This window comes from Mercurialis annua, linkage group LG6 (assembly GCF_937616625.2).
Source record: "Mercurialis annua linkage group LG6, ddMerAnnu1.2, whole genome shotgun sequence".
Classification (NCBI taxonomy): domain Eukaryota; kingdom Viridiplantae; phylum Streptophyta; class Magnoliopsida; order Malpighiales; family Euphorbiaceae; genus Mercurialis; species Mercurialis annua.
In genome coordinates this window covers 47,039,230-47,065,211 of record NC_065575.1, presented here as the reverse complement: position 1 = coordinate 47,065,211, position 25,982 = coordinate 47,039,230, and the positions used below count along the sequence as shown (strand labels likewise).

Genomic DNA, 25,982 nt, shown 5'->3' with positions numbered 1-25,982 from the left:
ACCTGCAAAACCAACAAGCTCGCGAACAAGCACATTTAAAGCATTTGCGAACTTGTTTGCGAGCTTGTTAGTCTGTCAACTAAACGAACACGAGTTAAACACGAATCGGACATGAACATTATAATTTTTTAATGAACCGAACATGAACACTTCGTTTAAAGCTGAAATAAACATGGCCATCTTATTCGTGTAACAAACTGAATATGAACACTTCAGATTTCGTTCATTTTACAACCCTAAACATAAGCATTCAGAGAAGTGATAATCAGACTGTTATTCACTAAATAAAAAATCAATCTTATTGAATTAGGACGAAGCGCATTAATGTTTCGTGTTATTTTGTTAGCTTTTAAGATTTTATTTATAGTACTATTTTTATATATTACTGAGTATTGTCTTTTGGTGACGAGGACTCACTCCCTCGAGTCAAAGTCCAAGATCACTGTTCAAATTCCGGAATATGGATTGCCCGCTAGGGTACATATCTGACAATTCTTTGTTACAATGGCGAGCAATCCAATGCCAACCACTTCATATATTAAAATGGGCGTAGTCGGAGTTTTGAGCCCGCAATCATGACGCCCAGATAGCTGAAATTGAGACCAGTAAATCAAATTTTACGAGTTTTAGTGGAGTATTTTGATAGTGCTCAAGCATGTAAATTTATTTAACTTAATCTTGTTAAATTTTAGTGTCGATCTTTTTATTGCTTCCGCAACAAAAACTTATCATCAGACATGGGTACCATTGATGATCAAGAATGGAAGAAGAAGCAGCAGCAGCAGCACTGTTCCAATTAAAGCTCCGAAGCAATATTGTCCCTACCGGCCAATTGCAATAAAAGCGTTCAACTAATAAAGGCAAAAGGCTCACTTTAGCCCCTGAGGTCAAACCGAAATAATTAATAAGACCCTAAGGTCGAAGGTAGCTCAATTTAGACCCTGAAGTTGTTCAAAATGGTTCACATCCCACCGAAAAATTTGACACCGTTAGTTTTCTGTCAAGTGATGACGTGGCACGTATGAAAAAAGTTCAAAAACATCCTTAACGTTTAAAATACTTATCAATTTTTTATTTATAGCTTTTTTTAACCATTTTCACCCTCTTCTTCATTTAAATATCAATAATTAAATAATATTTAAAATTAAGATATTTATTAAAACAATCGAAACTCAATTAGACACTTCGAAACCTAATTTAACAAATCGAAATTCAATTAAACAAATCAAAATTCAATTAAACCAATCAAAATTCAATTTAAAACTGATTAAATCAACTAAAATTAAAATTTCGTAAAACCCATCGAATATTTTTCGAATCTATTTAAAAAAAATATCACCGCCTTCTACCGACCGCCGAATATTTTTTCCGGCGGTCTTCTCCGGTTCTCCCATGGGAGAACAGCCGGCTGTTCCCCCATGGGAGAACAGCCACTGCTCTTCCCAAGTGGGAAGAACAAAGGCTGCTCTTCCCAAGTGGGAAGAACAGATCTGTTCTTCCCAAATGGGAAGAACAGATCGACTGTTCTTCCCATGGGAAGAACAGCCACTGTTCTTCCCATGGGAAGAACAAGATTCTTCATGTTCTTCCCATGGGAAGAACAATAGGATGGAGAAGACCGCCGGAAATAAATTCCGGCAGTCGGTGGAAAAGGAAATTAAAAAATATTATTTTTTTATTAAATTTTTTTATTTTAATTTTTATTTGATTTTTGGTTGGAATTGTTTTTGCCGAAGATTATAGTGGTGCTGGTGTGTAGTAGCAGGGAGGTGAATTAGATTTAAATTGAATTTTGATTGAATTTCGAAACGTTTAATTAGGTTTCGAAATGTTTGATTGAGTTTCGATTGTTTAAAGATATATTTTAATTTTAAAAATTATTTAATTAGATATATTTAAATGAAAAAGAGGTTGAAAATAGTTAAAAAAAATTATAAATATAGATTTGGTAAATTTTTTAAACATTAAGGATGTTTTTGAATTTTTTCCTAAAGGCCACGTCATCATTTAAACGGAATAAACTAATGGTGGTGCGATGTGAACCATTTTGGACAACTTTAGGGGCTAAAGTGAGCTACCTTCGACCTTAAGGTCTTATTAATTCTTTCGGTCTGGCCTCAGGGGCTGAAGTGAGCCTTTTGCCACTAATAAACTAACGGACCAATCATGCCTTGAAAAGCTTCACATATAGTCTATAGAGAGCCACATTGCTCCTTTGATTTGAGCTTTGTTTTTTAATTGTTTCTTTTTGCTTTTTCAGAGTTGTCTCCGAACCAAATTGCTAATCATTCTTCAGACCACACTCCCCTGTCTACCTTTTCTTCAAATTCTATTAAATGAAAAAGTTCAAATCCAACTCATCACCCTAAATATGTATTTCAATCAATCTTAACTATTAGATTTTGCTTCTCTGTAACTGCAAAACTTTCTTTCACCGGCTGGATAGTTGATTACCATCTTTGACAAAAAAAAAACTGGATCGTTTTTTTTTTATAGGGAGCACCAAATTAAATTAAATAAATCAGGTGTCTACATTGTGTGCTATTTAAGGAAATACTTTACATTCATCCCATCAACTTTTTGTAACTAGGCTTGTAAAGTTTTACCAAAAATTGAGACCTCTTGAACAGTGTATTTTTTGGTCCTCTTGTTAAGTTTTGCTGCTGACTGAGTGGACTAATTCCATTATCAAAATACATGTTTCAACCCCTGCATTATTATATTTTTTGTATTGGATTCCTCTATTATTATTTATATACATTTAGTCCTTTATAGATATTAGGTCTTTCAATCACAAAAAGTATTAACATCGTCAAATCAACCCGAAAACCAAAAAAAAACAATAGAAAAACTTACTTTTAACAAAAATAAAATGCAAGAACTCAATTAAAAAATGAATATAAAAAAATGAATAAAAAATTTATATCAGTTGTGCTAGCGGCTTATGGTGTATATACACTTTATTTCCATGACCGTCGAATTTTTGTCTACAAAATTAAAAGTGTAGGATTCAATCTTGATAAATAAAAGTTGAGGGATCCAATTCAAGAAGGTGTATAGTACAGGTATAATTATATGACTTTAGTAGCTCTATGCGTCCACACTGACACTGTCCAGCACCTTTGGTTGTTAGTATGCCTCATCATAATTTGATGCCTTATAAGCTGATTTTAGCCACAAAAATATCAAAAATAATATTTTATATAAAAATAAATTATAAATGTAAAGATTTAAAATTTTATTAATTATTTTTATAAATATAAAGAAAATATAAAAATGTAACACTCTATGTTTCCGTAGAATATAGGCAACACACGGTTCGAAAGAAAAATATTCCAACCATTTTTACTCCGAAGATTATTTTTTTGTTAATTGGAGAGGGGGAGTGCCTGTGAGAGTAAATAAACTCATGATTTTGATAGTTAACTGTCCCGCACTTATACTATTTGAGATACAACTCGTTGGTTTTTACTCCAAACAAATGAATATAGATGTGATTGCAAGTGTGAATCATTCTGGCATTTGCAATAAAACCTGGACCATGGTTTTGTAGGACCAAGTGAATCACATCCACTATAACTGTTTTACTTCTTTTAGTTATTAGGACTGCAAATTGTAATATTTTTATAAATCAGTGTAGGCAATTTGATGATCCATCAATGCCTCAAGTAAATTAGTATGAATCAATCGCGTAAATTTAATTTTGTTTTTATTAGTTTAAATGGATAAGTTTAGTGGTGCAGTTGTTGTACAATAACTTCAAAGTTTAGAAAAATGGAAATTGAATTACTAAAATTTCAAAAAATGAACTGAAGATAGTAAAAAATAATTATAATTTAGTAATTATATATAAAAATTAACCTATAAACGAGTTAAGTTCGAGCTCGGTTCATATTCACTCATTTATAGGCAATACCCATGACAACTTTACGATTTTCCCGGGAACTTTTCTTTTTAATGAAAAGTCCTTCAACTTTTTTCTTTTCTACTTTAAAATGGTTATTAAGTCTATATTTGTGTACAACGATTGTAGCAATTTTATTCAATTTTTTTAATTTTTTTAATGATGTCCTAATTTCAACTTGCAATTTTAGCTATTTTTCAATCAATTTATTTTTTCAATCTTTCATCTCAATACTCTACCTGTTAACTTTATTTGATTTTTTTGTCAACTTTTTATTTATTTATTTTCAGCCACCAAAAGAGTTAGAAAATGTATAATTCGATTTTAATATTATTTTTTATTTTTTTAATATAAAAATTTTAATTTTAAAATTCTAAAAAATAAATTTTACTAATTTTATAGTCAGTTTATAAATTCAATTAGAAATTAGAATAATTAAACTGATTAGAAAAAAATTGGCTAGGATTAAAATGAAATAATAAAATCGGAATGCTATTGTAAAAATTAAAAGTTTTGAATAAAATTGCAACTATCGACATTTTCTTATTTTATTTTGCTATTAGGTCTTTTGTATAATTGATCCCTTTTTGTATAATTGGAGAGGGAAAGTGCCCGCGGGAGGAATTTAACCCATGACCAAGAAATTTTGCTATCTAGCACTTACACCGTTTGAGTTATAACTCACTGGTAATTGATCTTTTTTTTAAAAAAATATAGTTGTTAAATTTGAATTTTTGTATAATTCACCATCTATTAATTTTAAATTTTAATCGAGGTCAAATTTAGCTCGTATAATAGTTAAAAAATACGTTCGAGTTTGATTCATTCAACATCTAAACCAATGAAAACGAGCTAATTTTGAACCAAATATAATAATTATAAAATTTAAATAAACCGAACTCAAGTTTAATATTCAAATTCGAACAAAGGATCAATTCCCCCCTTACTTGGCAAGAAATATCAAAATGGCTCAAGGTCGTGATATGGGAACAAAAAAAATCCACAATTATGCAAAATCGGTCAAAATACCCCTCCCTCACCTTTGCCCACTCTCACCCCCTTTAAAACACTCTCCATAAAAAAATAGTAAAAAAATTAAAATAGTCCTTAATAGTTGTTTAATCCTTCAAATTAGTGCTTGAAGATTTTCATAAAAAAAAAAACAAATTCCTACAAAATCAAAAACTCATTTATTAAATAATTTTTTTAAAGCAATATAGGGACTTTATTATATTTTTTATATTCATTCCCACCAAATTCGCTAGCACCATCACCGCCGGCGTCTCCTCTCTGACGAGCTTTGTCTGAGAAGACTAAACCAATATGAGTCGTCTTTCATCTGTTCAACAAATTTGTTCAACAGATTTGTCGGAGTGGAGGAACGAGCTCGGCGGTTGGATAGTCAATATGGAACGGAGACAGCAGATTTGTTCAACGAGAATGCCAAAGTGGAGGAAGGAGGGCAGCCGTCAGAATGGAGCAGGGACGGAAGTGAAAATGGAGGCAGGTGTGGATGGTGGTTTTTGACCGATTAATTTGGCATAGTTGAGAGGTCCATTATATCACTATCTTTGGGCATTTTTAACCGATTTTGCATAATTGTGGGTTTGTTTGATCCTGTTTCACAATCTTGAATTTTTTTGATCTTTCGTGCCAAGTTGAGGTGGTGAATTGATCCTTTGTTCATTCAAATTCAAACTAAACTTAAACCATATATAACAATTTAAGCATAAACATTTCAAAATTGGACTCCACTCGAGTCTAGCAATCACTATATACTATAAGAGGACAAGCTCTTCAATCAACAAAAAGAGTTTGATCAATTGGGTCCTTGAGGAAAATTAATTACCATAATCTGATTGGTCATAAGTACTGCAACTGTTTTTATTGGTGCTACATTTCAGTGTATTGCCAGATTTATGTAGGCCTGCCTCCTCATTTATCATATACTATACGATTTTATGAAAAATAACATCAACTGGCCCTCTTTTGGCTGGATTATATTATTTAATGGTAAATTGCAGTATATTATGAAAATAGTAGTGTGGAGACAAATCCCATGCATATTTTTTTCCTATATATGGTCAATTAATCCGTACACGTTCATTTCCAATACTAAAATACTTGCAATAAATTGATTGCATCCACATGAAGAGAAAAATCGTAAAAGAAGATCATGTGCGAGACAAGTAGTTGAAATTTTGATCTTCTAAACATGTTGGTTGTCGTAGCCCTAGCTCCCAAAATGTCTTTCAATATTGAATTCATCTATCTATATTACATTTTTGATGAGTTATGACTTGCACAAATCTTTCAGATGAAATAAAATATTTAACCAATTAATAAAAAATAAAAATATAAGATGTTGAAGTGGGAAATCCTCAAAAATAATTTATGACAATCTGACCTGACAATTTTGTAATTTATGGCAACTAAATTCAACCCTCATTTAAATTTACGTAATATTTCTTAAACTAAGATATATATAAAATGCCAATTATGTAAGGTAATTATTCATTAAAGTGAAAATAAAATCATCACCTATAAAATCATTTACCTTGTAGCTCGAATATTGTCAGTGATGAGAAAAAAAATCTGCTAGGTCGTGGGTTAACTTCCTCCCACAAGCGATCTCCTCCCCAATTATCGAAAAACTATAGAATCATTTTGCCTATATTTTATGTTAAAAACTAAGTCATTGCTATAAACACATATTTGTCATTTTGGTCAAAAATATAAATATACAAAATTATTTTATTATAATTTTCTAAAGATGTGCAAAACAAAAATTGTAAAATGAACAAAAATATATTAATAAGTTAATGTAAATTTATTAAGTGAACATATATTCAACATAAATTATATGTATGCATAGGCATGACAGAGTTAAATTTCATAGCAACCAGACTGTCCCTCGACCTCGAGTGATAATGTTTTTGCAACCCATTCCATATAAATCACAAACCACTAAAGCATCTCCATCTTTACCTTTTAAAAATATTTTATTTTCTTTCTCACAACTTTTCTATATTGTGAAAAATAAATTGCCTGACCTACTTATCGGAAATTGTTCAATAATTATCGGTCTTAACGGTATTGATCGTCCACATAAAATAAGCAAAAAGAGAAAGTGGGACCTTACTATATATACAACATAATTTTGTTACTTTTCCCCAAGATATTTATAATACCTCCACCACTAACATTAATTAATTAATTTATATTTTCTCCGTCCATTCTTTTTTAAAAAAAAAAAAGTTTAAATTAGTAAATTGAAATTATATGTTACTAGTTAATTTATTAATCTTTTTAAATATATTTTAAAACTATTGTCAAACCCTATATATATTATCAATGTATTTTATATTGGTTCCACATATTGAAATTTAATACTGATATACGCCTTTGTGATTTTTTTAAATATATCAAGTTAGCTATAACTGAAATATATTTATAAAAAATTAGACTAAGCTGATGAAATTAAAAAATTGAAATTGAAATAATTTTTTTTTAAATGGTTAAACCTTTTAAATTTTATCCCACTTATTTTAATCGAGCTGCATTTTTTTGTTACTTAATGATACATTTTAAAGTGGATAAACTTTTTTTGTGTCTATTGTTTTTTATTTAATTGGATGAAATTATCTGTAATAGACAATAATTCAATTCAATGTCACATTTGCATAAACAGACTCAATTTATCCAATTAGACAAATTCTACTATAAATTTTGTCCAATACACTATAACTAAATTATAATAAAAATGGAAAAGAAGAGATGGGAAATATAGAGACACTTTGGTATTTATATATACATATTTCATTTTTCTAATTGCAAAATATTTTAGAGAGTCATAATCTAATATAAAATAAAAATTTAGCGAGTAATTTTTAAAATATTACTCTCTAATTTTTATCTATGTATGTATGTATGTATATAAAATATATTAATTTGCACTTTCATTTTTCTTAATTAAAAATAAAACGATACAATTTTTAGTTTTGTTTTCGTTAATATTTTAGTCCTCCGTTTATTTTTATTGTTCGTCAACTAAGTCGTTTAATTTGTAAATAAAACGTTTAAAGTGAAGGACCATATTATTTTTTAAGTAAATTACTATGAGGTCTCCATATTTGTCATAATTCACACTTTAGTCTCTTATGTTTGAATATTAAAAGATATGGTCGTTCATTTTTATTTCCGTCATAGTTTAATCCCTCATTAATTTTTGGTGTTAGTCAAATGAGTTAAAGGACTTATAAATTAACTTTCAAACATGAAGGGCAAAATCATTAACAGAAACAAAACTGAGGGATGAAATCGTTGAAAAAATAAAAATAAGGAACCATATAATTTCGTTGTCTCGGAGAACTAACAAAAAGAAATAGACAAAAGAATTAGATTGCAGACAAAATTAAAAGTGAGAAACGATATCGTTTAATTTTTAATAAGATGAATTACAGTCTGAATTATGATAAATATAGAAAGCCTCATATAGTAATTTGTCTTTTGATTTTAAAATAAAAATAAAATTATAATATATGTAGAGAAGTTAAGAATAATTTATTCTAATTTATGTATGAAATATATAGATATATATCAAATAAATATTTGTCCTAAAGTTTGTTGAGAAAATTATGAGATATATGGTTATGTAATGGGTCTAATCATTCAATTTTCCCACTTTTAGATTTTTTAAATTGCACCTTAATGTAGAAAAAATTTCAATTTTATCTTAATTTGTTTTTTTATATTTCAATTATACCCAAAACATTAGATTGACCTCTTCCATTTAAAAAATTTAAGTTAATCCTTCATTTTTAGCCTATATTATAATTAGACACTAATGTTATTAATAATAAAAAAAACTTCTTCCTCACTAAAATCAACAAATAATAATTACTTTTTAATTTAATTTATATTAACTATAAGATTAATAAATTTTTCTGTCTGAACTTTTTTAAAAATGATAATATGATGTCTTAATAAATATTTATATCAATTTAGTGTATGAACTTGTTAAATAATTACAAATTAGTTGTTCTAGCCGGCTTTGTTTTGGTAGCAAGTAAAAACGTCGGTTAGGAGTAGAAATACTCCTATTTGTAGGTTAATTTTTAGTCAATATTTACATATTATTTGTCATTTTTGAAATTATCGTTGTCTTATTATCATTTTGAACGTTTCAGGAAAAATATGCAAGTATATCGGATTTTGGAGCGTTTTGATGTAATCTAGAAGTCCCGGAGTCAAAGAGCGGTTTAGAGCGAAAATGAGGATCGAAAAGTGAAAGTTGTGTCCAAGTCTGAGAGAGTGCGAGCTAGAATGGAAGTTCCATGAGCTTTACAGATAAAAAGGCCAAAAAATTGCCCAAGGATGAGGGTGTGCGATCACACACTCTATTCCCATGTCACCTTTTTCTGACATAAACTGGCTGAAATAACTAATTTATAATTATTTAACAAATTCACTTACTGGTTTGATATAAATTTTTACTGAGACACCATATTTTCATTTTAAAAAAACTTCAAAAAAAGTTTATTAATTCCTATTAATTATCAATAATTTTTTAAAATAAAAAATCATAAAAAAACCATTTACATAAAATGAAGTCAATTTACAGAAAAAATTAAAACGCTTTTCCGGCAAAAAAAAGATAAAACAAATTCGTTGGGCGGGCTCGAAAAACAGACCCATTAGATATGTTCTTCCTCAAAGATAAAGCAGATCTGTTCTTCAACGGTTTGTTCTTCAGAGAAGAACATATCGCGTTTGTTTCTTTCCTAAAGAACAAACTATGGACGGCGGTGGGTTTTCCAGTAGGCGGCGGCGAATACATAAATCAGAAGAGTACGGTGGATGGTAGTAAGGTTGGAAGCGGTTTTTATTGATTAATTTTTTAATAAAAGAAAAAATATTTTTTTTATTTAAGACTTATTTGAACGTTTTTAAAGATGAAGGATTTATTCTAAAAAAATATGATATTACATTTTTATTAAGTTGTTTTGAATTTTTTTATTCTTGAACTAATTAAATTGTCAAAATATTTAATTTGAGATATAATTGAAACGTAAATTAAGATAAAATTGAGTATTTTTTTACGGTAAGTATAATTAAAAAAATGTATAAAAATGGCGATAGTTATTAAGTGATTAGGCCTATTGTAATGTGAGACGAAGAGTGAGTTCATCACATTCTGTGGCCATGGCCAAGTACATGTACTGTATAACCGAGTACACATCCCCATTGCAGAAACAATTAGAATTCTGCAGCTGCATGCAATCTTAAGTTTATCCAATAGTTAATCACATGTCAGCCACGTGGTCAAAGGAATGTTACATATATATCCAGATCAACATAACTTGATGTATTTAAATACAATAAGATCAGATGTATTATAGGAGTTTATTAATTTTTATATAATCAATTGCACACGACATGTATACCATAAAAACTGAGGTTACAACAAAATTAAGTACAATTAGCATTTTAATTGGACTGTTATTCTGCATATACATAATAATTGGTCAAAAATTAACAATAAAAAATGCCTAAAAAGTGATAAATTGGGATTTCATTATATATATTCAAAGAAGCACAAAAATGCATGGCTTAAATTTAATACCAAAATTGTTAGGTAAGAAAGCAATAAAAAGAATTGCATTTTTCCAAAATTGAAGTGTACATGAAATGCATTTACAAGATTTTGATCATACTAAACCAAAAACTTTATTTTGGAAAGTACAATATTTTCTTTCCGGCTTTAAATTAAAGATTGAATTGATCACATAACTCACTTACACATATAATAAAGGTCAATGTCTATGTCTAGACTATCAACAATTTTAATCCCTATGTCAAACATAATAAAATTTTAAAATCATATAATATTTGCTACTATCTTTCCAACCTATGTCAAATAGATCTATAATCAGTTTGGATCTGATGTTAAGTAATACTATATATTTATGCATAGAAAATTAATCTTACGTAAAATAAATAACATTACGCCACGTCAGCTCTACATCGATTGTGAATATATTTATTAAAAATCAATTTTTTTATATGACACCAAATTAAAAATATAGTACGTTTACTAAAATAGTTAAAATTATGGATAAATAAATATATTTCATTTATTATAAAAAAACAACGTAATGAAGGCTTAATGATATAGAAAAGCTAAATATTTTTTGATTTTGAAATCTATCCAACTTTTAAAAGTTTTAAATTTATTCGAATTTGGCTAATTAGCTGAAAATCTATTCAATTTTTTAAAATTCATTAAATATTTTAATAATTGATTTATTTGAATAATGTGGCAATTAATCACTAATTCGTTTTCTTTTTAGTTTTTAAACTTATACATTCAATTACCCACGTAGACATAATTAGACCAACTTCAAAAAATTGATAAATTTTCAATGAATTTATCAAATTGAATTAGATTTATATCTTTCAAAAATTTGGATAACATTTCTGAAAAGTTCAGTCTTTTGACATCATTAGGCCTATAATACTATCAAGTAAAGAAAAATGTGAAAAATAAAAGAAGAAAAGGCAAGAAAACACACAAAAAGGGCATTTATAAGAGAATTCTAAAATGTTATTGCAAAATGAGATTAATGTGGTGCAACTGTAATTCCAAATTTTGCTTAACGTTAACTACTAACAAACCATATTTATCTTCCAAACATGTTTTTCTACCATGTATACTCCAACAACTGTCGTGGCCACGTGTACGTTCCCTAGCTTTGACCCAAGCCGAACCAAGCTGAACCGGGGGCTTACGGCTCTCATGTCTTTGATTTGATACGGTCGGAAAGTGAGATTTGTCATTACTTTGGAATTTAGCCAGTACTTTTCCGGCTGAGTCAAACTCAGAATCAGATTAGACTGTGACCCCACCTTCACCATATCATCTCCAATCTCCATCGTTCATTTTACTTATTTTGTGGGTTCCACCACTAAGTTGCAGCCTTTTCAGTTGAGTTCAATTTCCATATACTAATTCAATTTGTAAATTGTTTTCAATGTTTTTATCTCAAACTATAAATAGTCATTTTTACCTGAATGATAAATAATTATATGTATTTTCATAGTAGAGTGTATTAAAAATAAAAATTATCAACAAATAAAAAAATAACTACTATACTATTAAATATGGCTAAATGTAATATTATTATAAATTAATTAATTAATTTAATGTTTATATTACTTATAAAATATCTACTAATTTTAAACAAAAAGATTATAAATTTTCAAAGTATACTAATTTATGTCCAAATCAAAATCTCCGTCCAAATTTAGCTTCTTGAAACCTAATGAAATCAAATATTAACATCAATTGAATTGATAAATTTAAACAAACTCTAACAGTTTTATAGATAACAAAATGAGAGGGCATAGACCATGATTGTTTTTGCCTTTTCTCTAAATTATAGTCTTTTTTATACCAATTTGTGTTTGTCATTTCTTGTGTGAAAAATTAGAATTTGGGTTTTGCCTTTTCTTATGACTTTTTAATATACATATTATTCTTAAAAAGAATAAAAGAGTTAGCTTTATACATCCTTCAAATTTTTTCTTTTGTTTAAAAAATAAGAAAACTAAAATCTGTTATTTTTATACATATAATATTTATTATTTTAAAATATTTTATATAAATTGATCAATTCTATATTTAATCAAAACGATGACTTTTTAAATTTGTTGATTTCACAATTTTAATATTTTAAATCCATTAATTTTATTGAATTTGTGAATTTCAAAAATTCTCCATCCAAACAATACCTAAGGTGATTGTATCTTTTTTTATTATATTTCTATGATTTTTATAATTTTCAGTGCCAACTCAATTTGACAGGTTAATAATCATATAGTACTTGATTTTTGAACTATAGCAGTGGAAAAAAGAAAAAGAAAAATAGCTGTATAATCATTGGAAATACTACAAACCATATGGAGTATATTTTGTAATCTATATATGTACATAGTAACATACCAACCAAAATAAAGTATACCTTACTTTTTCCTATAATATAGGTTCAAATATGAAGCTAGTTCTCTTCATATCATCAAAGTACCACAAATTTTTTTCTACTTTTAATGATCTTCTTCTCACTCTTTATAATAATTTACATATTAAATGCACCATTTCCCATTTCTCTCATACACTTATGTTGCCCTATAAATACCCCACTTTCAAACTCTCTCCATCCAACATTTATCTCCACCTTCATCTTCTTCTTCTGCAAATTCCTCTCTGAGTATCAGAAGCACGCATTTGCGAGAGGTTAAGAGAAATTGATTCTTAATTTCGAAAGCAATGCGTCTCTCTTTAGCAAAACCGGTGCCATATACAATTCCTTCAACACACGTAAGAATAGATTGCTGCAGAGCTCTTACTCAGCCGATAAAGCTCAACCGGAAGTCTATGCAGATAACTGACCAGCCTCTCCAGAACTGGGAGCGTCTTCTCGACCCAGTTGACAGCGCAATGCCGTCGCGGTCCCCCTCCGTTAAACTACGTAACAAATGGATGGAATATCAAGGCGTTCGAAACTGGGAAGGTTTGCTTGATCCTCTTGATGAAAATTTACGTGGAGAAATTCTCCGATACGGAAACTTTGTGGAAGCTGCGTATAAATCATTCGACTTCGACCCTGCTTCCCCCACCTACGCAACATGCCAGTTTCCGAAGAGTACATTGCTCGAGAGGTCTGGTTTGCCAGAAACCGGTTACAGAATTACCAAACACCTGCGTGCTACATCAGGGATTCAACTGCCACGATGGACAGAAAAAGCCCCGAGCTGGATGGCAACTCAGTCCAGCTGGATTGGCTACGTGGCAGTTTGCCAAGACAAAGAGGAGATTTCGAGGTTAGGGAGAAGGGACGTGGTGATTTCCTTTAGAGGTACTGCTACTTGTCTCGAGTGGCTCGAAAATGTAAGAGCTACCCTGGCAAATATACCCAATGCAGATTCAGACAAGAGCTCAGTAAAATCACCTCCTGGTTCTCCAATGGTAGAAAGTGGATTCTTAAGCCTCTACACTTCTAGAACACCGACGGGACCAAGCCTGCAAGAAATGGTTCGAGAAGAAATTCAGAGGCTTCTACAAACCTACGGCGATGAACCTCTTAGCTTAACCATAACAGGCCATAGTCTTGGCGCTGCTCTAGCAATTCTCACTGCCTACGACATCAAAACAACATTCAAACATGCACCATTAGTCACCGTCATCTCCTTCGGCGGCCCGCGTGTCGGAAACCGGAGCTTCCGACAACACCTGGAAAAACAAGGCACCAGAGTTCTACGTATTGTGAATTCTGATGATGTAATAACAAAAGTACCTGGATTTGTAGTTGACGAAGACAATGACGCCGCAAAAAAAGATGACATAATGAGCATTCCAGGAATTCCAAGCTGGATCCAGAAAAAAGTTGAGGAGACACAGTGGGCGTACGCCGAGGTCGGAAGAGAACTGAGATTAAGCAGCAAAGACTCTCCGTACATAAATAACATAAATGTTGCGGCTTGCCACGAACTTAAAACTTATCTGCACCTAGTAAATGGATTCGTGAGCTCATCATGTCCATTTAGAGCAACAGCCAAAAGGGTTCTTGGCAACCATGCACGTACTGTTTAGATAGATGACAAAATAATTAAAGAGTTAACTTAATTAGGGTATCTTTGTTTTTATTAGGTGATAGTAATGATTAACTGAACGAATGTATCCGTACAATGAAGTGGTTGTACGGACCTTGATCCACAGTTTCTTTTGTACAACAAAATTATTAATTCTTTCATTTTTCTCTCACAAAAATTCCAAGTCATTCATTATTGGATTTTGAAAAGCATAATTTGTCTGGTTGCTGACATTTCATATGTTTATACTTGTTGACTTAATTTTTATTATTTGACAAAAGAAACCTTTTTTCTATATTTAAATAACTAATTAGGCCTAATATTCAACAAACGTTTATGTAAATTTTGACACCGACCACATGTAATTAAGAACGCCGTCCAAAGGCATTGATTTAAGTTCAACTGTCTATTATGCATGTAAGGTAAGAAACATATTTTTGGGAATATTTGGAATCACTGATCTCACTAACTCAGACCAACTTAAATAGATTATGTTAGCACGATAGAATAAAACTCTTTTAAAAAAATTCAGTAAAACTGCTCCATATTTAGGGCTCAAAATCTAAACTTTTGATTAACGGATAAGGACTTGTTCTCATTTATCTCACCAGAACTATAGCCTTTCAACCAAATTATAAAAAAGTTATAAAACGATAATGGAACTATATTTTTTTTGTCGAAGTTAGCAAATTATAAAAAAGTATATAACGATTATCAAATTATAATTTTTTATTACTGCATGAATATACATCTCTATCTAGTCACATCACCAAATTGATAACCGTTTTATGCAAAAATTATAGTTTAACAACCGTTTTATAACTTTTTAAATTTTGTTAATCGTTTTATAAACAAACTATAATTCAACAACTATTTTGCAATTCTTTTTATAATTTGATAACCTCCAAAATACATGTCCCTACAAACAAAATTAAAATTAATTATTAGGCCAAGTTGGTATTATATAGTCATGCACTTATTAATCATTTCATGTCTTTTTGTAATGAAACAGAATAACTTATGCTAGCCATTAATGCATCAATCAACTGTTATCCAAGATTAATGGACAAAAATAAAAACTGTTATCCAAGATAAAAATATATTTGTACCGCTTTATCTACCTAAAAAATGTACTTAATACTATATGGTAGAGTAGTGGTGCCAACTTAATTAGTGGTCTGAGATCGATGCTTCTGTTTCCGGTAGGTGACTGACTAGAACATTGTCCTTGTTCACATTTCTAATTCTATCCTCCTCTCATTATCACGAATCAGAGTTAAGTTGCGGCATAGTATATGCAGTACAATTGCAATTTTTGATCGTGCTCTTTATACTTTGGTTAGCAAGTTGGAATCTTGGATATGTATCGCCAAATTTGTTAAAAATATTTTTATAAGGTTGTACTTATTTCATTTCTATTTTATCTATAATGATTTTTTTTAAACAGTTGGATTACAAATTAAAAAAATTAAGAACGACTCACGATAGAACAAAAACGGTTAGTGTAAATTATATTATCGCATTAAAAGATATGCAATTTGACATTAATTGTTGATCACAACAACAAACAAATACTAGTATATGTTATTCTCTCAATTATAAGTTTTATTTATAATTTATTTTCTTTTGTTCTTCTCTTGACTAACTTTAGTTAATATCATTTGAGGTTTTCTTTGAAGAAAAATGCGATGTATTTAGTGTAACAAAAGGTTTGTATTCTTCCCTAAAAAAAAGGTTTGTATTCTATTTGTTAAAAAAAACTAAAAATATACACATATAGAAGGATATTGAACATTCTGAGTCCTCATGAGTTACAATAGTTACATAAAGGCTATTATATTTCATTTTCTTATAAAAAAATCACTTTATAACGAGAGGTAAATTCAATTTAGCTATAGAAAATCACCAAACTTATAAGCAATTATAAAAAGATCACTGAGTTATATATCCTTTTTTATAATTATGGCTTACCACCTAAGCAAAAACGGTGTGTTTAAGTGTGAACACGGTGAGTTTTATACAGATAACCTCTAGTTAGAATAAAACGAAACATAATTTTGTAACCATCAATATATAACCCCAATGACTGTGTTTAATATCCCATAGAGAATTTTGAGTTTTATTCCCTGAAGAGGAAGTGTGATACTCCATAAGTATTAGTAGTACATAGTAACGTAAATTGTGTCAAAATTATCAACATCTTAGGTTGTAGCAGTGAGATACACGAGTCCGATCAATTGCATGACTATATAAATTCACTTCTTTGACATCTTAATTTCTAAACTTCCACCGTCCATTAATCAAACAGAGAATATAATATACTTAAGTTATATTGACGCGTGTGGTGTGGAGCTTTTTAAGTACATTTTCGAAGTTGGACTATGAAATTATTCTGAGGTTCTTATTATACAAGTCAGATTAGCTAACCGACTTATTACAACAAACAGTGAAGTGTCTGAATACTGTTTTCACACACACATAATTTATATATATACTTAATCATAATCATGAAAATTGTCAGTTTAATTAGAGAGCCATTTATGAGGGGGGAAAAGTCTAATTAAAGCATTTGAATATTTTTATCTTTGACTTGCTTTTTTGATGCATATTCTATACGTGTTTTAGGTGCACTGCTTGAAAAGAGACAACGGGTACAATGCAAACTCAACACTTACATTTAATATAGAAATTGCAAATACGATGCATTTATAATACAAATTGTGCCACACGAATAAACAAGTTTAACAAAACGTGTTAACTGTTTAATTATTTGAATAATAAGAAAATGTATTTATATAACAAAATAGAGTTATTACCACTTATTAAAATAAATAACACCACAATTATATATGATACAAAGATATAATTAAATAAATTTCCAACTTAAATAATATATTTCAAATTATTAATAGAACTAACAGAAGGGCCTTATAGTTTATAAAATCAAAACTGAAGTACCAAATCGTTTGATTTTCAAACAAGAGGTACCAAACTGTAAATTATAACAAATGTGAAGTACCTTATAGTAATTTGCTCTATAACAATTTTAAAAATTTGTTATTTTGGCCCATATTTTGTGAGTGTTAGGTACGACTTTTAGCTAATGTTGGGTGATTTTCAAATAGGGTACATTTTGTACACTTAACTGTATAATATCATGTTATGTTATTTCTAAATAAATTATGGATTATTTAACAAAAATTGAAAAAATAATAACTTAAGCTATCAAAATTCTAAAATCATGGTGTGAGTACATAAATATAAGATTAACTCTCTTAACTTTATGGATTTTGTTTATATGGTCCATACACTTTCATTTAGTGTTATTTGATCTTTTAACTTTATATTTTTTGTTTATATGATACTTAAATTTCCATTTGATCTTATTTGTTATTTAATTTTGATTTTGATTTTTCACTTTCTTGGATCCTAAAGAAACATAAAGTTAAGGAATTAGATAAATAAAAAAACATAAAGTTGAGGAATTAGATAAAGAAAAAACGTAAAATGAAAAAATCAGATAAGATCAAATGAAAGTCGTGGATCAGATAATTAAATAAAAAAAACATAAAATTAAAAGTTCAGATAAGATCAAATAAAAGTTTAACGATTAAATAAATAAAACTCTTAAAATTGAGGAATCTTAACACGGGTTAATCTATAAAATATATTTTGAATTGAATTAATCTTGCTAACAACAAGATGTTGCATGGGTACGTGTAGAAAAATTGGATTATGTAAACTATTTGACACAGAAAAGTCTTAACTTTTTGTTAGTATGATGATATCTTAACTTTTTGTTAGTAAGAAAGGGACAATTAAGCCCAACAACTCATGGAGAATGACAATACTTTTGAAGATCTATACCCCCACACAAATATGACATTTCATCTGCCTAACATCTATAATTCTTTTAGCACCCTAAGAGATGTACAAATAACTATACTACATAGCTTAACTATTAATTTTATTTGTCAATTGATCAATTTACTTAAAATTAGCTCAAACTCGAATATACAAGGCTAATTATTTCTGATACACTTTCACATGCGAATGTCAAGTTTGAACAAAGTTACAAAGACCCACTTTACTTTCTTTCTTTAATTTATTAATAAGGAGCTGTCATAAATAAAATTTTAGACCTTTCAATTATAAAGTTTCTAATACTATATTGAACAATTATAAAGTTTCTAATTACATTAAATAATTAATTTACTTTAAACGCGGCTTTGATGATGGTATTCTCTCTAACATTATTTACTGCCTATCCATTAAAGATAAAAATATTTACATTTTGACAAATATATTCTAAATGAACCTAAATAGGCCAAGTCTAGAGATCCTACCTATCATTTTAAAAAAATTCGAGACTTGAAAATTTACAATTCTGAATGTTGTATTGAGTGACATACTTTACAGTTCCAAAGAGTGTAGTGCGCAAATCAAATTTTAAAGTTTTAGTGAATACTTCTTTTAATATAAATATACTGTGAAATTATAACTAAAATATGAGCCTGAATTATTTGCAAACATTAAGACGGACTGCGATGTTATGCTCTCCCTTCCCAATTATCGGAGAAAAAAAATCTGAGATGTTTAATACCAATACTACTAAATTTTGTTTAACACCAATACTACTAAATTTTAGGTTAATCTACTTATTATTGGCTATATCTCTCTTGTCGCAGTTGTAAGTCACATAAGAGAGGAACGAGGGATTTTTTGTTACCATAGAGTTCCTTTCATATAAAAATATATCATATTATTAGTCACATAAGAGAGGAACGGAGGGATTATTTTTCTGTTTTTTTATTTGTAGTCCATCTTTCAGAATTTTCAATTTTATCTTAAATTTTAATTTTCAATTTCAATTATATCTATTTGTTTAAATTAGAGTGGAAGAAAAATCAAATATATCATCCATATTACTTTATATTTGAAAACTATTTTTTTTCTTTTTTGATCGATATTTGAAAACTATTATGATAAAAACGAACTGAAATAATATAAACAATATATTTGAACTCCTTTTCATCTAAATAAATAACTAAAATTAAAACTAAAAATTGAAAAATGAGTTGAAGTTTAGAATTTAAAAGATGAGATCATAAAAAGCTAAGATATTTTTAAATAATTAAACTTAATTTTAACTGATTTTTTATTGTATATAAATGTATAAAAAATGCGAATGCATATCATAGCATATAGTAGATATGATTGTGATTTTTATTTTTTCATTTTGAATTCCTAATCTTTATGAATTTATCATTTTATGAAGTACTGTCTTCTTCAAAGATGAAGTTTTTGCAAGAAATCGTCTATTTGGAAGGTTAACTTACAAATTTAGATCTTTTAGATTTGATTATTGTTCCTTAGATTTTAGATGTGGGGCTTTTTTTGTTGTAATTTTTTATTGTCTTTGAATTAGATTTAATTTTTAGGTCTAATTATTTTGACTTATGTATTTGGATGACTTTTGATAGTTAGTTTAGCCCTATTCAATGACTGTGATTTTACAGCTCTCATTATCCTTTTTAAAATAGTTTTTTCAATGTATTGAGAAACTGTTTATGTAATTTTCGTTATGATTAATGGAAATTTTAGTCTTTGATAAAAAAAAAAAACAGGTGTTACCTTCATGCTAAGCTAATAGACAACAGATGTGACGTCCAAAATTCCACATTAAAGACACAAGAGACGAAATTTGTTTCCTGCAATAAAACAGGCAAGTTGCGGCTTCATAATAAATACTAATTTAGAAAAAAGATCGTGCAAAACTTAGACCTTGAATTTGGAGTATCAAAGCAAGGTTAAGTCAAAATCAAATCTAACAGAAGAATATACATACGTTAATACTATTTGATACGGACATTTTAAAAGAATGCGTTCATACTCATCAAAATTAATCAAACCTAACATTTTATTTGACAACTAAAATATCGATTTATTTTTCGGTGAAAAATATTGATATGCACAATCATCATAATAACACTACTGCAATGACTAAATTAGTAGTATCTTTTTCCACAAAAAATAAATCACAACAAATAATGCATGCAATATCACAAATTAAGCTGTGCCGCGCAAACAATTTAACTCACCACTACCACAAAGAGTTGGTTATTGCCTAATTGGTAAATCCTTCAAATGTGATTCACGTCTAATTTTATCAACACATACCTTTTCATTAATTATTCACACACAACAAAATGTTAAAACAAACATCGCATTTTTGCCCATATGTACTAATTAAATCTACAGAAAATGTATCCATTAGATAAAAACTGCAGTTGCATTTTCATATTTTAAAGAGGCTGGCGGTCTAGCTGCAATATGATTGCCAAAATAGACTCCAATAAAGTATTAACTTTTTTTTATAAAAGATTGAAATACCAAGAAATATTTATTTTAATATTAGATAATACTAATTTAAGACATACAAATAAATAAAAATGGACAGTAATCGTTCGATCATGCTGAAAGTAAATAAATATAGGAAAGATTTTAACGGGTATTAAACTCTGTAAGTTACTTAAATTTTACTTAACTATAAAATAAATATAATATTATGTTTTGTTTGTTATCACCGAAATTATTATTTTGTTTAACTGGGAGATCACTTGCCGAAAAAAAAGAAGCTAAATTGCTAGCACTTTTAATGTCAAATGCTAGATATCCTTTTTTTAATTAATTTTTTTAATTTAATAATCTTTTGAAATGAATTTTAAATTTGATGATCTTTTTAAAATTTTACTTAAAAAGAAAAAATAGTTTTTCAACAAATAGCATGCCGGAGAAATACTTCAGTAACAAAAAAAAAAACAAATATAACATTCATTTTATAATTAAGAAGAAGTTTAGTAAGTCATAGAATTTAATATTCTAATTTTAAAGTTGAGTATAGACGGTCAAAAGTCAAAAGACAATGTCAAAAATTACATGCATAATTATATAATAGTCATTTAAAATTGGTATAGCGCGTTTAGAACTAAAATATTTTCCTTTTTTTAAGAAAAAAAAATACCGTATTAACCTTTTAAAAATTATAAATTTATTTTGGTTTAGCTAACTTGTTAAAAATTTATTCAATATTTTTAATTATTGTGTCTATGTGACGATTGAATATATAATTATTTATAAATTTAAAAAGAAAAATAACCTCCGATTGAGATGTAACGTGGTTTGAGTAAATTATAAAGCTGTCCATTTTTATATATACTTTCCGACAAAAATATGGAGAAAGTCCACAGTTCAATTGGAACAGACAAAATAAATTTTTTGATTTTATACTACTTACTTGACATGCCAGATAGATATAGTTATATTAAATTTAAAAAAAAATCTAAATATTATTTTTATGAATTAGAATATAAAAATTTATAATTTTTAAAAAATACAAATTTACCATAAAATTAGATGGAACTATAAGCAAAGGTATAAGCTAATTAGCCTTCATTAAAAATAATATTTTTTTTCTTATACTGCATTATATGATCTTCTTAATTTTAGTTGCTTTGGCAAGTGAAGTTTTTTACCTTTTCGAGATATTGGCAAATGAAATTAAATGAGATTGATTGAGTGGGAAAATTAAAATGTGAATGAAATGAAATGGTCCAATTAAAAACAAATAGAACTGCATGGCGGCACCGAAAGACGCATGAAGCGCGGCAACATACCACTTAGCAGCTGCTATTTCGTTTATAACGACAGCTGGTCCATTACTTAAGGGGTTTACTATTCGCCGCCCCAAATTACTGCCCATCGCTCAAGTTTTGACTGAAATGTCCCTAACATAATTTCAATTCAAAAAAAAATGAAAATCCTTTCAACTCAAAAATCTCTCAAACTCAACCTAAAATCCCGACGATAATCGGAGCCGATTTATGTCGCAATCGACGGAAAATAAAATACGGGAACCTTCGATAATTAATTTTTTTAGTTTTTAACTGTTTTAATAAAAAAAATATTTTTTTAAGGGCCATCGCCCGGCGAAGGCGTTGGCGCACTGGGACAATCGTCCCCGAGGGACGATTGTCCCAGTGGACCATCGTCCCTAAGAGATGATTGTCCCAGTGGACCATCGCAAAACAATGGTGATGGCGCCTATGGGCCATCGTCATCGTCTGGCGATGGCCCGTAGGTGCCATCGCCATCGTTTAACGATAATCCACTGAGACAATCGTCCCTCGGGGATGATTGTCCCTGTGCACCATCGCCATCGCCGGGCGATGGCCCTTAAAAAAATATTTTTTTTTTAATTAAAACAGTTAAAAACGGAAAAAATTAATTATCGGAAGTTTTCGTTTTTTATCTCCCGTCGATTGCGACATAAATTAGCTCCGGTTATCGTCGTGATTTTAGGTTGAGTTTGAGAGATTTTTGAGTTGAGAGAATTTTTATTTTTTTGTTTTTAAATTGAAAATATGATAGAGGCATTTCAGTCAAAATTTGGGCTGTGGGTAGTAATTTGGAGCGGTAAATAGTAGTCCACTTACTTAATTAAACATTTAGCAATTCCCTTTACTTTATTTGACGAAACATCATAATGAAAAATATTTATGGAAACCAAGGTTAACTAAAATTATTAAAATATAATTAATTATTGTAATATTTAATGGTAGTTATCATGTTAATTTATTATGTCCACGTATCATATAATAAATAAATAATTCATAATTCTATTTGATAAATTTAATTCACACAAAGATTTATTATATAAATAATACGAGGATGAATTAACTACGATATTATGTGGTTTCCGACTATTTGATTATCAGTCTTTAAACCTTTTGAGTTTTAATTTTGGATTGTAAATCCTCCAAATTTTAATTTAGAGGCAGAATGTCTTCCACTGTTAAAAAAATAGCTAACACCTAATAAGACATTCAAAAATAAAAATAATAAAATAAAATTTAAAAACTCATCACCTACATATATATTGTCTGATACATCATTAATAAAACTTCAAAACTCTAAAATTTAAAAATTTAAAACCAAACCAAACTCATAAATTTTTGAAACTCATCCATAGAACCTTGCCACCGCCCTCAGACACGGCCTCTAGCCGCTGCCTCCTTCTGGCCATCATATAAGGAAGAACAGATATGTTCATCCTCAAATGAAGACAGACACGAGGACGAACGGTTCGTCACCTAAGGACAAACAGGTCGTCCTCAAGTATGGATTGAGCGGGCGTGTCAATGGTAGACGGTGGTGATGGCGTGGGTGAGTTTTAGGATTTATGAGTTCGGTTTGATTTTAGCTCCTTGAATTTTAAAAGTTTTAAATATTGATGGCAAGTAAAATGAGTAATTGATTAGCATGGCATGTATTTTATTTTTTGATAATTGGAGAGAGAGGAGTGTTTGTTTGAGGAAATTAACCTACAACTTTGACAGAGTACTGTTGAACATTTACACCATTTGAATTACAGCTTGTTGGTTATTATTTTTATTTTTTAGATACTACATCAATAATGTTTTCTTTTTATCATCAGCTATGGTTGGAGACTGGGGCGGCTAGAGGTTGTGTGGGTGGATTTCGGGTTTTTGGTCTTTTGCATTTTAGAGTTTTGTAAGTATAATTAAACAGATACTGAATAAACTAAACATTTAAAAGTTCATTAATTTATAGCAAGCACAAATAATTTTAGCTTATTAATTTCTTCATATATACTACTACTATTTTAAAATACAATTATTTAAGTTTAAAATAATTATACATTTAGCTATAAAAGTAACAAGATATCGGATTAATGACATGTTTATCTATAAAATTAAGATTTTTTTTTAAATTAGCCCCGATTAAATTTTTTTCTGCATTTGTGCCATGCAAACCGCGGAATAGTTAAGCGTCTTGGGATAAACCGCGGAAGTATTCCGCGGTCTGCAGACGTGGCTCCACCTGGACACAGGTGGACGCAGGTGGAGCCACGTTGCCACGTTGGACAGCGGAAGTGTTCCACGGTTTGCTTTTCCCATGTGGCTCCTCCCTGACTGGTCAGCGAGGAGCCACGTAGGCTAGACCGCGGAACTGTTCCGCAGTTTACACAAACCTCGGAACTGTTCCGCGGTTTACACAAACCTCGGAACTGTTCCGCGGTTTACACAAACCGCCGAACAGTTCCGCGGTATGGAAGAGACTAAATGGAAATTTATTTATTTTTGGAAGTAATTTGAAAAATAATTAGCAAATGAGACACACAATTATCATTAACTCCAATATATCACCTAAAAATGTATAAGATGATAGAAAATGTGATGCAAATATGAGACTCATTCAATAACAATAATTAAGAGAATAATATCAGTATGAAGGAATGAATGCCCTCGTGGCTAAATATATTATGTTTGGAAATTTTATGAAGAAGCTAACCTTACTGCCACCTGGGCCATTTGCATCAGATTGTTGCCACCTCTTTCAGAGATTCTACGTGTTCGCTTCAAACTCCTTGCTACTCAAGCCAGGAGACAACTGATCAACTTTTTTTTTTTTGATAAATACAACTGATCAACTTGATTACCTGTTAAACAACATTTTAATTTATTTCTTGCATCATCAACTTGTGTAAACATAATTAACCAAAATTTAGCGAAAAAACATAGACAATAACACCGGACAGACTCGATAATACTATATCTACATGCATACAATAATCGTTTAAATTTACCTTCCAAAAAATAATAAAAAATAGAAAATAAGAGTGGATAACTAGTCAGATCTGCCATAAAACATTAAGACCACACAAAAATTCTATAGTTAATTAATGATTTGAGTTTTTGAATATGAAAAACAGAGAGAGAGAGTGAATTCAAGCAAAAATGAAAAGGAAAATAAATAAGTAACAAAAACATACCTTTTTTCATTAGATTAGGGTTTGTCTTCTGATTTGCTTTTCTGAAGTGATACTTGTTTTCTGGTTCGGGTCCTATTTGGTTTTTGATCTGTCAATTGCTTCTAGGGTTTAAACGGACATGTGGCGAAAACTAAAACAAACTCTTTTAAGCTACATTGCTATAAAAAAAAAAAAAAGAGTTGTATAAAATGTAGTCACTTTGGACTCATAATATCTGCCTAAAAGTTTGTGTTAACAATAAGAGGTAATTACTCACAACCATCACTACAAGAAAACTGAGTTTTAGTAACGCTCTATCGCAACGTTCGTTAAAGTCGTTGTAAAAAATATATCTATTATAACGACTTTTCTATTGGCGTTTCTAAATGTATTTTTTTCACAACGACAAAAAATACCATTAGTAAAAGTAATTTTTAGTAACGAGCTATCATAACGCCTATTATAATCGTTACTTAAAATATATTTTTCATAACAATTTTTTTAATATCGTTTCTAAACATACATTTTTCACAACCGTAAAAATTATCGTTATTAAAAGTATTTTTTTAATGGCTCTAACACAACGTATATTAA

At 29.3% G+C, this 25,982-nt stretch overlaps 1 protein-coding gene and 1 long non-coding RNA gene across 2 annotated transcripts; one reads left to right on the top strand and one right to left on the bottom strand.

The window, feature by feature from the left end:
- The first annotated feature begins 13,021 nt into the window (after nucleotides 1-13,021).
- Nucleotides 13,022-14,671, top strand: LOC126688343 (phospholipase A(1) DAD1, chloroplastic-like). The gene has a single exon (XM_050383005.2). The coding sequence runs from the start codon at nucleotides 13,233-13,235 to the stop codon at nucleotides 14,553-14,555; it is 1,323 nt and encodes a 440-aa protein (XP_050238962.1). The 5' UTR covers nucleotides 13,022-13,232; the 3' UTR covers nucleotides 14,556-14,671.
- A 10,256-nt stretch (nucleotides 14,672-24,927) lies between these two features.
- LOC130015640 (uncharacterized) lies at nucleotides 24,928-25,527 on the bottom strand. Its single transcript, XR_008790926.1, has 2 exons — nucleotides 25,410-25,527; nucleotides 24,928-25,076 (listed from the first exon to the last, which is right to left on the bottom strand). It is a non-coding gene; the product is annotated as an uncharacterized LOC130015640 (long non-coding RNA).
- Between the last annotated feature and the right edge of the window lie 455 nt (nucleotides 25,528-25,982).

Coding starts and splice junctions, on each gene's coding strand:
- LOC126688343 (XM_050383005.2), top strand. CDS start 13,233: ATGCGTCTCTCTTTAGCAAAACCGGTGCCATATACAATTCCTTCAACA.